General features: G+C 42.3%; 1 protein-coding gene across 1 annotated transcript in view; it reads right to left on the reverse strand.

Moving 5' to 3' along the window:
- The window catches only part of LOC131258071 (uncharacterized), a 56,826-nt gene extending 51,328 nt beyond the window's left edge, over window positions 1-5,498 (reverse strand). The window contains exon 1 of the mRNA XM_058259119.1: window positions 5,201-5,498. Within this exon, the coding sequence (XP_058115102.1) occupies window positions 5,201-5,236 (36 nt within the window). The 5' untranslated portion in view covers window positions 5,237-5,498. The remainder of the gene's footprint in view (window positions 1-5,200) is intronic.
- Between the last annotated feature and the right edge of the window lie 9,420 nt (window positions 5,499-14,918).

The following is a 14,918-nucleotide window of genomic DNA, read 5'->3' on the forward strand; positions in this document are numbered from 1 at the left end:
AAATCACTCCTGTTTTGGCCACAAAATGAAAAACAAGTTTCTAGACACCAAACTTCCAACTGTTCAAAACATTGTCTTTTAATCTGAATCGGCATATCTGAACGTGACAAATATAAAACTCACATTCAACACTATGCGATTTCTAGGATTAAAACTTTATATATATATATATATATATATATATATATATATATATATATATATATATATATATATATATATATATATATATAAGATATGATTTTGTTGATGAGAGCTAAAACAGCCAGAAGAAGTACAAAGAAGCACAAGAAATGCAAGATAGATCACAATCGTCTAGAATAATTGAGATTGAAGCCCACTCCATTTCATTCAACTCAGCCCACCTAAACACCTCTGATGCTACCCCACAAAGATTGTAGAAGCAGCAGTTGCTCCTCTTCGCCATGAGGCCCACAAATCGGCCATTAGAATCAATCTCCATAATCTACTTCCTCTCTTGCCAACACTGACCCCATGCCAAGACTGTAGGAAGCCCTCAATTGATTTTGGTATCACCCAGGCCATCCCAAAAATACCCAAGAATCTTTCCCACACTTCCCTCACGAAGATGCAATGAATAAGATATGATCGACCGGCTCCTTGCTACGCATGCATAGCAAGCAAATGTTAGTTAACACCATTCCTCTCCTATGAAGATTATTAATCATTAGCATCTTGTTCCACCCCCACCCACTAAACCAACGCGGCTACCTTGGGGGGTTCTAGAAGAGCAAATGAGTTGCTTCCTTATTGGATGGAGACCCAATGAGAAGGCTATAAAGCACTGAACTGTAAATTGCTCGGTTTTATCTTTGACCCACACCAATGAATCTAAATCTGTAGAAGAAATCAATATACCCAAGAGCCGTTAAGATAAGCCAACGAACTCTTTCTCCTCTTCCTACAGATTCTTGCGCCCTCAAAAGAAAAAAAAAAAAACGAGCTAGGAAAGCGTTTGTGTTTCCATGACGACAATTTCCTCTCCTTTTTGTTCATCACCTTGTCTCAGAAATGCTTCGCAAGCTTCCCAATATAGAACAAGAGCCCCAAGTACGAAGAAGGAAACAACCCTTCCTTACATCAAAACACCTTCACAAGGTCCTAGACTTCCACCTTAAGAATGTCAACACCCAACATTTCACTCTAGAGAGTATTCACCTTTAAGCCTGACGCTACTTCAAAGCAACAAATAATCTTCCTAAGATTGTCCACCTTCGACACCTCCACATCCCAGAATAGGTTTCTATCATTGGTAAAATGGAGATGGGACACTTAAAAGTCTCCTTTATCCACCTCAAATCCATCAATGAGCCCCACGGAAGCCCCTAATCCAACATTTTGCTTAAGGCATCCACAATAACCACAAACAAGACCACATCCTAAAATTCAGAAATATTCCAACTTTATAACTTCAGAGATGTGCTAAAATTCTTCAGGCAGAGGACCACATCCACCTACCATCAAAATTGATGTTGAAGACAAATAAGGTATAGGAATCAGACCAGACAACCTATTCAATCTTCCTCCTCACTGGAATTGTCTTTCATTCCCATTCACTTCTTTGATCTTCAGATCCATTCTAATTAAAATTACTGTCTTCCCTTTATTTTCCTTGATCATTCAGTTGTAAATTTGTAATAGAAGATTTGTCATTTGATACAATAACTTCGAAGTCAAAATATGTAACAAAGATGTACTAAGAAAGGCAAATTTAGTCCCAAATGGGCCATAGAAAAAGCAGGAATTAGAGGGTCCGAGTGCATCAGGATGTAGTACCATGATGCACCAAAGTCTATTAGCACTTACAATGAAGGAGATTAGTTCAAGGTTGATGCATAAACTGGCCCCAAAGAATATTAACATTCGGTTATAACAATTGATAAAAGCCCTTTTGCTGACAGTTATCATTTTGTTCACTTCAATCAGTGATGAATAAAGTTTATAGTTAGGCATCCCAAATTTACTTAAAAACAAGGGCATACACTTGTTAACTCATCTTCAATTGTTGTTGTCGTTTTTTTTTTTCTTTTTATTTTATTTTATTTTTTAAGACTATTTTCAACTGGATATTCAAAAGATTTTGGTAAACAGGAGCAACTTGGTTGAGTCGACTTCAGAAAATCCCAAGTTTTTTCTACTAAAATTGTACTCGGGTACAAATTTTTTGTTCTTAGAAATATATTTTCCAATTTCCACTTCACACTTTCTTTTGTTCAACCAATCCAATTTAGACATGTTTAATTGGAGAGAGTGATGACTAATCTACTTTCTAAGATATTGCCCCTGGAAAAAGGCATATGATTGCATCAATTGGTGATGCAGGACAATTAACCTCTTACTCTAAAAGCTCGAACTGTTAGAGTATGGCGAATTAATCCCTTAACCTCATAGCTAAGGCCCCACATCGCATGGGTTATGACCTCGGCCGAACCCCCTTCGTGGGCCCAAATCACATGTGCCGCCCACCCCAAGTGTGTCCCCGCAGCCCATGAGCTACCCCACTCGAGCCCGGTGTGGAATGCATATTAATCACTTCCGATGAGGAGTCTCAAACACGAGACATCTCCTGTGGGCCCCAAATCACATGGGTCACCCACCCCGAGTGTGTCCCCGCATCCCACGGGCTACCCCACTCGAGCCCAGTGAGGAGTCTTGAACACGAGACCTCCTGCTCTGGTACTAATTTGATGCAAGACATGAAAATTAAATATGATATGCAAGATCTCAGGCTTTTGATCATACTAATTTAAAACAATCACATAATAATTCTACAACCCACACAAAAGCTCAAGTATTCAAACAAAAAAAATCTGCACAAGTTCAAGCCTACACGGGCTGGATCGGTAAAAATTATGAACCAAACGATGCTCAAAGATAAGTAATAATCATCCACACATGCACAGCAATCAGTCCCTAATCTAAAGGATTCACGAATTGCAATTCAGAAAACCCTAGGATAAGAAAAGGGGCAAATGAAGTAGAAATCACGCAATCTAGGATTAGGGTTATGAAAAACTGGTGTGAAAGGGGAAAATAGGAAGAAAACCTGAACGAAACGACAGCTCCCGCATACGGACTGCATCCCGGGCCTGATGCACATGCACAGGAGGCTAGCCGCACGTGCGTTGTGGGCTTGAATCCTAAAATGGCCCTCTAGGCTTTGGTCGGCCAGGGGGGACTTCAAACCCTCCAAATCTTGTGGCGATCCAAATTACGATCTGGGCGCAGTGCTCCGTCGAAGTTTCAGCCCTCCTATAGGGCCAGATTCTGGAAACTAGCTGTAAGGAGAAGAATGGCTGAAAAACAAGCAGATTTGAAGCGAGGATGATCGTAGAATAGGAGAAATATAGATGATAGAAGATATGGGCGGTTTGGGATAAACGTAGCTTCGCACCATGCTGGTTAGCCCTTCGTAAAGGGAGGGCTTCGCACCCACTTGAATTTTTCCACAACTTAGAATACTAAAAGAGCAGAAAAATATGTAGAAATTTTTATTCAACTTCAATGAATGAAAAAAGCTACAAGGGGTGCCTATTTATAAGAAAAATCCTAACCCCAAATTCACATTATGTGCGCAACCTATTACTTGACGATGAAGTAAACCAAAATAAAAACTAATCAACAAAATCTAAACCGTCCATAATATTCTAAATAATAATATTAAGCAAAACCTAAAATATGAGTTCAATCAGACTAGTGGACCACGATCATGAGATCCTATGATGAGCTTTACTTAACTATCAAGCCCACTCCAACAAACAAAAACTCTCTCTTCTAAGTAGGAGGCCCTCCCTGGATGTCGTCATCGAGTCAAATTGACGGTGGGGCCCTCCTCCTTGCGTATGTGCATAGCGGAGGTGGTGTGCGAGTGTGCGTGCGCGTGATGTCCTCATCAATTGGGAGTTCCTGATTTACCTGTTGGACCACAATCAAAGCCTATATCTTAAACCCTTCTTTTTCTATTCTTCATCAACAGAACTTCAAAAGGTTTCTTCAAGGAGAGCCTGTTATCATGCAAGGTGATCCCTGTTCCCTCGATTGTTTGCTATAGATATTGAATCCATTTCATATTCATCTAGAATGCTGTGAATGCCCCATTCTCCTATTGTTACCCTTAACGGATCATTATGGCGTTACATGTACATTTTTCCAAAATAACTATTACCGTACGGCTGTTACAGGTCAATTTTTCCATAATAGCTATTACGTCCATTATGACCCTACAACACGTAGCAGTTACTACTGTTACCATTACATAATGGTCGTTACATAACCATTTTGGGATACCTTAATTCAGGCACTACAACAAGAAAGTGTTTTCTTTTCCAAAATGTTAGCAAGTGCAAAAACCTAGGCAGTGGGATTAGAAGTGGGAGTGTCAGTTCGAAGAAGTGGAAACTTAGTAGAAGGTTCCTACAACTAGGACTCAAAAGCATCGTATCTGTAATATGTTTAATTTTATTGGTACTCTGTGCATATGAAAACATGATTTGCTTCTAAGGAAACATGTCCATTTGATGTATATTAAAATCTAAATTAAATGTGATAATAAGGGTAGGTGCATCAATCAATGAGGTTAGTTCTTCCAAAGGAATCACAAAGGCTATACTCAGCTATACTTGTTATGAAACATATTGTCATACTAGCATAGGGAGAAAGGAAGGGTGTGAAAGAGGAAAGTTAAGTAATTTTGGAGAAACAAGGTATAATTATTTGCAATTGAGATGAGCCAAACAGCTTTTGGCATTTCAATCAAACACCCCTTATTTGGATGATCCAAATTTGGAATTAATGACATGTTGGGCGAAAGGGAGGAATTATATTATGGAAATAGGGTTAAATTCGTTTGGAACGTAAGCTTTAGAAGGAACTTAAATAATGTCAAAATAGGATACCTAGTTGAGCTACTGTGTGAGTTTCATGAAGTTTACATTCCAAAGAAGCGTAGATAAAAAAGAGGATGGGAATAGGAATTGAATGGCCCTTCTCTTGTAGTTCCTGTTCAGATTCATTTCCCAATGAGGATCATCTTCTATTGCCAAGATTCGAAGAGAAGATTCAAACTATGCATCCAGAATTAAGGAAGACAGCTTCCCTAGAGAAACCCTTTCTTCCCGAGGAAATCAAGGCAGAAGTCTTTGATTTGGAAAGGGATAAGGGCCCTAGCCCTGATGGTTACTTGCGGCCTTCTTTCAGCATATTTCAGGGAGCTCATACAGCACGATCATCCAGGAGTTCAGATCGTCTTCAATTGGAAATGGATTGTTCTTCCATTGTCCTGGTTATAAACAGTAAAAGGTCATGAGAGTAGTTGATTATAGAGAAGCAGATTGGGTGGTGTACCATAAACAGACGCGGATTAGCTACTGTAAGTAGCGAGACTGGCTACTGAAGTGAGGTCGTCAAGTTCTATGGGCCCACTATGATGTATGTATGTCCATCCATTTATAGAGATTATTTTAGGGCATCATCGAAAGAATGAGGAATACCCAAAGCTGGAGTGGACCCCACCATAGGAAACTGTGGGGAAAGTGACGCCCACCGTGGAAACCTTCCTAAGGTCATCGTAATGTTTATTTAAGATCCAACCTGTTTGTGCGCTAACGCGTACACGAAAGAAAGGAAAACACAAATATGAACTTGATCGAAAACTGTTGGGGACTTAGAAGTTTTTAACGGTAGGCGTCAATCTTTCCAATGTTTTCTGTTGTGGGGTCCACTCGAGCTTTGGATCAGACTAATTCTTTGGATCATACCTTAATATGATCTCTCCAAATGTATAGACGGTGTGGATACAAAACATATATAATGGTGGGCCAATGGAACTTGGTGACGTCACTTAAGTAGTCTCCCTGCTCAACCTGTCACTAGCTAATCCGTGTCACTAGCTAATCCGCGCCCGCCACACACCATCGACCTGGCTGTGTGGGTACGTGTGACACTCCTCAGCTCTGAGTTGTACGAACGGTTCAAGAGAGATCAAAGTTACATGGGCACTACAATGATGTATTTGTTATATCCATACCGTTTGTCCATTTTGCAAGATAATTTTCGAGCACAATCCGAAAAAATGATTAGCATATAAATAAGTGGACCACACCACAAATAGTACTGGGAATATTGATTCTTACTGTTAAAACATTCATAGGGCCCACCATAACATTTATTTTCCATCCAATGTGTTAATAAGGTCACGGAAACCTGGATGAATATGAAAAACAAATATCACATTAATCCAAAAATTTTCCACACCTATCGTATATTCAACCCCGTTGCTTTTAGCAGTATGGTAAACTTGGTCTTTGCATCTATTGTATTTTTCGACCCAAGCCTTAGGATGAGCCCGCCAACTAGACGGACTGTTTGGATATAACACATATCTCATGATGGTCCCACAGGACTTGGTAATGTTATCACACCAGGTAGGTCCGTGGTGTGTGTGGCGTGTGTTATACCCATAAGTTTGATTAGTAGCTGTTACAAAATTGACGGTGGGGCCATGTGGAACTTGGTGACATCAACACACAATTCGGACTTAGTTTAGCTAGTGACGCTGCCACTAGCCAGGTGGTTAGTCGTCGTGTTGATGTCTTTCCACAGTATAAATTTTATCCACGTCCTTTATCCATTTTCCAATATCTTTTTTGGGCTTGATCCCAAGTGACGAAGATCTAAATCTAAGGTGGACCACACCACACGAAAACAACACTGATTGAGTTTCCACCAATAAAAATCTACTAAGGCCCAGGGCAATCTTTATTTCACTTCCAACCAGTTGATTAGGTTGTATGGATCTTCATAAAGGGAAAAAATAAAATTCAGTTGATCTAAAACTTTTGCGACTCTTGAAAAGTTTTTAATGGTGGGCATTCTTTGAACACCGTTTCCTTTGATCTGTTCCACTTGACATTTTGGATCTACGCCATTTTCTGTCCCATGTCATAAAATGATATGAAAAAATGAATGAATGGATGAAACACAAATATCATGGTGGGCACAAATAGCACCGACCACTAGCCAATTTGCCTTCACCTAAGTCGGCGGTGGGGCACATCTAGCAATCCACTTACATTATGCTGGTTGAAAGAAATTTTCATTCTTACCTTTTACTAAAAAAAAAATTATGAAATACTAAAATGTGCCTGTGAAATTCACTCTAACCATGTATGATTCCAACTTAGGTCCAAGGTCAAAAAATCAGTCTTACCTATGATTAAGATGGACCACCTTAAAGCAAACAGTAAAATGAGAAATCTACTGTAGAGTTTTTTATAATGCCCAGGGAAATTATTATCTGAAAATTCACTAAAACCACTATATGCCACATCAAAATGTAAGTTGGAACCCAAAAATGAAGACAATTTGTTTTTCAGTTGAGTCCCCATGTAAAATAGTTTGTAGAGTTTGTACACCTTCTTCAATCGTTTGGTATACATGGATCAAAGATTCAGATGATTTATAAGACGTGCACTTAAGATTGGATCACACAATTGATGGTCAATGCAGAATTCAGAAACACAATACTATAGGGCTCGCATGGTTTCATAGCTAGACAAATGCAATTTTGGTGGGAGCCGTGGTTTCGGTTACAAGTGGATTCTCGGACAACGGGTTTTTGGCCATGACAGATTGTATTAAAGGAAAAAAATCAGATTTACCATATCTTATCTGAGGGAATTTTAAATTTGCGATTGAAAAAACTCTATTAAATTTTAATTTAAAAATTTTTATCCAAAAATTCTTCCAACTACATGATATTGGAAAACATCTTTATATTACTCATGTTGTACGGATAAAGAGTGAAAAGCATAATTTACCCTTACAAAGGACTCATGCAAAGACCAAACGCAGCCGCATTGGAAAGTCAATTAGTCCTTAGAAAAAACCAGAAGGTGAGCCTAAATTTGTTTCTGAAATCCAATCCAATCACTAGTTGCATGATCTAATTTTCAGTGTAGATCTCAAAAACTAGCTGCATCTGTTTTTGGATGGGCTATACAATTTGAAACAATAATACAGACAATGCCTGCCCTCTAAATTGTTCGTCCTAAATTTTGTGTTTGGTTTGGGTTTTTTTTTTTTTTTGGCTTCTAATGGTTTGAGTAGATTTCACATGATCACTACAGTGAACACGGTAAACAATTAACGGTGGATGTCTCTCTCCAACTATTTCCTTTGGCGTGGGCCATCTAAATCACAGGTTAGCCTGATTTTTGGGGCTTGATCCTAATGATGAATTACACATCTAACAAATCGGAATGGATTTTGTTGATGTAAAAATCTGGTTCACCCTCTTTGGACCTTCGAAGACCTGCATAAGAAGAAGACAAAGAAGACTCTGGCTAGAGCAGGGGACCCTCCGATGCCAAAGTCAGGCTAGGAATCTAGGTCTTATGGTATTGAGGGGTTTTGGGAGAGAGCTTTTGTGTACCTTTCACCTTTGAAGTGTCTCTCATTTATAGGAGAGGGAGGGTCCCGCCATACGGAAATTTTTTTCCTGATTTCTAGGAGATTTGATTTAGCCGTAATATACTTATGGATGTTTCCCGATCCCGAGATCCTCGGGATTGAAAATCCTTTCCCATGATTTTCGAAACGGTATTTAAGCTTATACCGTTTCTTCCTTTCTCAGCTCGGCCTTGACCAACTTAAGTAACAGACAAGTCTCAGCTAGCTACAAGGATAAAGTTTTTTGCCTCCTGTCGGACGGAACATGATGGGCTTGTGGCTGACGTTCTTCCTTAATCCGATAACAGACACTATAACCGACCTTTGCATGGGTCAATTCTATGGTTAGTCAAGTTGCTTTTAGCTTCAGGGTATCGATCGGCCCCTTTAAACATGGTTGCCTCGTTAACCGAACCAACTTTGTGTGTCTTACTTTGCCTATGGCTCCTGACCCTTAAGATCTTGGTCGAGATTCGATTTCCAGGAATCCGAGCTAAGTCTCTCCTTTAGGCTTTGTCTCGTACATTGCCTCGGACTCTCTAACGGTGCCGATAGAGTTGGTTCATTCCATAACCAGGTCTCCGGACTTGGTGTTTTTTTCCCCAATAGTAAACCCCCTACTCCTTGTGTTAGTTAGGTCGACACTAAGGAGTAACGAGTTTTTTGAGTCGTTATGCCTTGGAGACCTAGGTTATGATAGGACATTTAATGCTTCTTGTGTCGTTCTTAACTAGCGTCGGTTCGGTTCTCGAGGTCGCACGAGCAGACAGCCGTCAGAACGTTTCGTCCGCTTATGAGCATTGAACACGTGGCGAGGGTGTTACTTGCGTCAGTCGGCGTGCGCCACGTGTCGAGAGGGAGAGTCGAAGCAGGCGTCGATTTGACTCCTCCTTAAATGTCGTTGCCACGTGGCTCGGGTATAAAACGAGAGAGCGGGATTTGTTTCCCATTTTCGCGTGAGCTCTCCTTTCCCGTTTTCTCTTCTTCCTTTCTCCTCCTCCTTGCCTGTCTTCGCGTTTCCCCACTTCCTTTATTACTTTCGCCCTTCTTCTCCTTTTTGCTTCCCCAACTGTGCGATTTTTTCCTCTCCGATGAGTTCTCTTTCCCTCCCTTTTCTTTTCGACTCTTTAATGGCAGCGCATTCTTCAAGTCCCCGGGAAGGAATTTTCGATGATGAAGACGAAACGGGATATCTCTGAAATGTCTCAGAATCGCCCTCGTTGCTGGCGGAGATGGCGATTAGTGCCAATGAAGCTTTCCGGTTCTCTGAAAAAACGTCCAGAACTTCAATGAAACGTCCTGCTTCGGCGGGTCCTTCCGGCGGAGGGGCGTCTCTGGTGACTGCCCCTGGGAGACCTAACCCGCGCTTTCCTGGGGATGACTTGGAAGAAGAGGATGAGGAGTTAAAGGAAACCACTGAATCGGTTCCCCTCAGAAGGTCGACCAGGGCCGTTGAGTCGGCAGACAAAGAGGGAGATGCTGCTGAGGGAGAAGTTGGAGATGATCAGAAGGGTCCAATCCCATCAGTTTTAACTGAGGCAGATTTAGACAGGATCCGAGTCGGGTATCATGTCCCCGACTTGGTTATTATTCGTCTTCCCCTTCCAAGTGAATTGCCTGACCATCCTGATGCTGAGATGGTCGCAATTTTCTAAGTCGCAATGCAATGTGGCTTATGTCTGCCCCTCCAACCCGTTTTTCGGGATTTTCTGTCCCGACTCCGAATCACTCCTGGGTAGATAGTGCCGAACGGGTGGAGGAACTTATTCGGATGTTCAGTGTTGTGGGCCTAGAAAGAGCAACCCCCACTGACTATGAACGAGTTCCTTTATCTGTACCAAATACGGCCAAACCCTCAACAACCCGACTGGTACTTTTTATGCGCTTGGCGAAACAAGGGCGGTCCTTTGATAATCGACCCTCCTACCTCCAACAAACACTGGAGAGAGAGGTGATTCTGGGCATGCGGTCATTAGGAAACTGCCGAGCCTGGGCTCTTCGAATCTCGTATTCCTCGGGCGTTTTCTGAAGCAGGTGACTCGGCATTTCCTTTCTCCGTATATTTTTTGTTTTGACATTCCCGAGTTTGACTGAACGCGTTTTGCAGATATCCCCAAGAGAAGGTCGAAGCTAGTAGCTGGTGCTCTAGCTCGAATCAAGGATCTGAGGGGGCTAAGTCCGGAAGATCGGTCTTAGAAGGCTCTTCTTCAACCGGAACATCTCCTTCTCTCAGGCCTAGACTCTGCCATGACAGGTATCCTCGATTTATTCGACGCATTTCTATTGAATTCTATCTAACTCTTCACCTTATCTGATGCAGAGATGGTTGAAGCTCGACCTTTCCTTAAACCGGCGTAAAAAATGAAGGCTCCTCCGAGGTCAGTGCTTATGTCAGAGCCTCGTCCTTCAAAGAAGGCGAAGACAGCTCCGAAGGCTGAGGAGCCATCCGCCCCAGTTACCCCTGCTCCGGTCGTCCCGACCGTCGTCGTGCTTTTTGACTCCGAAGAGAGGGCGGAAGAGGCAAGAGCGGCTCCTGCTAAGTCTCAAGTTGCTTCTAAACCGGGGCCCGTTGCAGAGCGGGTCTCGGAACTAAGAGAGGAGCAGAGAGGGGAGACTTCGGGAGGACGGATGACTTAACAAGAACCTTTGCCTTTCCAATAGGTGGTATTGGGGATGATCCCTTAGGCCATCACTCATGGGAACGAAAGAGACTTCGCTAGTCTCTACAACGCCTCCTCGCTGCAAACTCTTGGTCATGCGGCGAAGATACTTCTTGAGGTAACGTTGGTAATCTTTCTTTTTTTTGTTCATGATTTCTTCTATTAGTGACTCAATCTAACCTCACATATTCCTTATGTAGTTGGCTCCTTGTTTGGTTAAGGTCTACTCGGATTTGACTGCCGCTCAAAAGCAGGCAGCTGAGGCAGGAGCGAAAGTCGAGGCTTCCTTGACTCAGGCTGAAATTCTGTCGTGTGAGTTGGGACTCGCTAAGAAGGCCACTGTTGATGCTAAAGCCGAGTGTGCTCGTGTGGCTTCGCTACTGGCAGAGACTCAAGAAGAGAGTCGGCGAATCCGTCAAGCTCATGCCTCTTGCGCGAATAAGTTGGCTCAGACCAAGGGTGAGGCTGAGGCAGCCATTCGGAAGGCCATCAACGAGGCTACGGAGGCTACTGAGGCTAAAGATCGGACTGTGCAGGCCTTTTTTGAATCCCCAGAGTTTGAGGAAGAGAGGGATCGCTTGTATCAAAGTGGATACATAGCTTGCATCTAACTGATGAAGCAATCTTTTCCCAACCTTGATCTGTCGGGATTCGATGATGATGTCTCTGGTCCTAAAGGCATGGAGGCTGAGGCCGCCAAGCCTGCTGATGCTGTGGCTAGTGTCGAAGTCGAGGCCGAGGCAGCTCCATTTTTGGCACTCACACCAGCTCTCTAAACAGACCGAGCTCCAGGGCGGGCTCGAGAGTATCCACGGCCAAGGAAGATGCTTGCGTGTCACAGCCGACCTTTCCTTTTGCTTTTAAGCCTTTTACTTTATCAATATAATGCCACAACTAGATGTAGCTCAATGTAACAAACGCACTGATAAATGAATGTTCTCATTTTTCTTTTATTCGTCTTGATTCAGTTTACATGCTCATTAGTTTTGAATCTTTCTGAGTGCTTCGCTGCACTGACCTAGGGATAGTAGATTTTTAGATGCTCGGTATTCCACGGATGGGGTAGCAACTGTCCGCTTAAGTCTTCCAATCGATACGTTCCTGGTCGGATGGTGCTTGAGATGACATAGGGTCCTTCCCAATTGGGTCCCAGTGTACCTGCACCAACTTCCTTAGTATTGAGGAACATTTTTCGAAGAACCATATCCTCGACTCGAAATCACGTGACCTTGACCTAAGCATTATAAAACCGAGCTACTTGTCGCTGTCGAGCCATAGTTCATAATCGAGCTCTTTCTCTTTGTTCGTCCATAAGGTCAAGTCCGAGGGCTAAGAGTTCTTCATTATCCTCTTCGTTAAACGAACTGATTCTGGCTGAGGGCATCCCAATCTCGACCGGAGTAACGGCTTTCGAGCCATAAGCGAGGGAGAAAGGGGTTTCTCCTGTAGCGGTTCGAACCGTGGTTCGGTAGGCCCACAATATCTTTTGGAGTTCTTCGGCCCATGCTCTTTTGGATCGGTCAAGCTTAGTCTGGAGATGCCGTTTGATGATCTTATTGACCGCCTCGACTTATCCATTCGTCTGAGGATGATGGGGTGATGTGTGATCAATTCGATGGTCCCCAATTACACATGATATGGTTGGGCTACCGGGGTCTTTGAATTTTTGCGGCACATCTTGCTTTAGGATGGCACTCACTTTCTCAGTCAGGAAGATTTTCTTTTGAATATTTTGCCGTCTTTTGGTCGTACATAAGTCTTTCAGGAATTTGGCATATGAAGGTATTTGTTTCACGGCATCAAGTAATGGAATGTTGACCTTCACTTGTTTCAACACCTCTAGAATATCCTGAGAGTTAGAGAGCGATTTTGGTGCAACCAACCGTTGGGGAAATGGAGCAACCGGCTTTCCTTGAGTTTCCGGTTCTAATTCTGGTGGGGCATAGTTAGATCCATCTTCTTTATCGACTTCCGGGTCCTTAGGCTTTTCAGCCCTAACCGGAATGGTTTTGTCAATGATCTTTCCACTCCTAAGAGTGGTGATGGATTTAGCTTGCTCCATCTGATTTGAAGAGCTTGGGTCGCTAACTTCATATTGCGGTTTAGGATTGGGAAGAGATTGAGCTGGGAAGCTCCCCTTGTTCCCAATCGTATGTTCAGCCTTAAGTCCTTGTATTGCTTTTGTTAGGTCTTGGAAGGCCTGTAGCATACCCTGATTGAAAAGCTCTTGCTTTTGAAAATGTTTCAGAACCGAATCCTCTTGAGGTTTCTCTTGAGTTGGATTTTGATTTAGGTAACCTTGAGGTGTAGCGGTTTGTCCATTCCTCCAACTGAAGTTGGGATGATTTCTCCAGCCAGGATTGTATGTGTTAGAGGTGGGCCCACTGAAAGGTCTTTGGTAGTTGCTTACAGCATTGGATTGCTCATTTAATACCTCTTGAAAGGCAGAGATAGTTGGACAGTTTTCAGTAGTATGAATGTTGCAACCACAGATGCTACAAACAGTTTTCTTAGCCTTATCCTTCTTAAATTCTATGGCCTCAAGTTTCCTAGTGGGATTAGCTACCTTAGCATTAATATTATCGTCTTCTCTCAGGAGATACATTCCACCCCTTTCTTTGGAATGAGTCAGCCTAGACGTAGTACTAGATCTAGGGGAGATGTCTCATGTTTGTGTGTTCTCAGCAAGTTTATCAAAGTAATCCCACACTTCATCGACTCCTTTATTCATAAACTCCCCATTACACATCATCTCGACTAATTGGCGCATGGGAGATGTCAGTCCATCATAGAAAAAGTTCGTGATGCGCCACGTTTCAAAACCATGTTGTGGGCATGAACTGACAAGATCCTTGGACCGCTCCCAACATTGGAAGAATGTTTCATCTTCCCTTTAGGCGAAGTTCATGATTGACTTTCTTAGGGTGTTCGTCTTATGGTATGGGAAAAACTTCTTAATGAACTCCCTTGTCATGTCATTCCATCTGCCAATTGATCGAGGACGTAGTGAATGTAACTACGTCTTGGCTTTCTCTTTCAAAGAAAAGGGAAAGAGTTTCAACCTGACCGTGTCATCAGACATGTTAAGAAAGTATAAGGTAGCTATGATCTCGTCAAAGTCTTTTAAGTGTAAGTAAGGATTCTCTGACTCAAGCCCATGAAATTTAGGGAGGAGTTGGATCACCCCTGGCTTGATATCCATGTGTCCTGCATTCTCAGGAAAAACCATGCATGAGGGCGTACTCACCCCCGCCGGTTGTAAGTAATCTTGTAAGGTACGAGGCGGGGGTGCTTGATGCACCTCATTCTCATCCTGGAGATCTTCTACCCTAGGTTGGGGTAGAAGAGGTTGATTTTCAGCCATATCCTCAATTAACTCAGGGAATTTCGAGCGGTGTCTAGTCCTACGATGGACAGTTAACCCCTCAACTAATCCTCCTTCAGTCAAGAGACGTCGAGTGTTGTCACGAGCCCACTTGGGCATGAAACACTCGCAGCCCTCAATCAAATTCTAAACTTAATCCTAAGAAAGGAAATAAAAATCTAAAAAGAGAAAGAGGGTTGGAAGGAAGTTACCAAATTGGAGTCCCTAAATTGAAACCTGCAAAATAGAACAAAACAAGTTAGTTTCTAAGAATAGCAAGCCTATAAAATTCCTAAGAAGAAAAATATAGAAATAAAAAGAAACAAGGAAGAATTCTTAAATTAGAAAGTAGAAATTTAGAAAGAGCGTACTGAATTAGAAATTTCTAATAAGCCTACAAAACAGAAAAGTTAGTTTCTAAACAG

Source organism: Magnolia sinica, chromosome 10 (genome assembly GCF_029962835.1).
Source record: "Magnolia sinica isolate HGM2019 chromosome 10, MsV1, whole genome shotgun sequence".
NCBI lineage: Eukaryota > Viridiplantae > Streptophyta > Magnoliopsida > Magnoliales > Magnoliaceae > Magnolia > Magnolia sinica.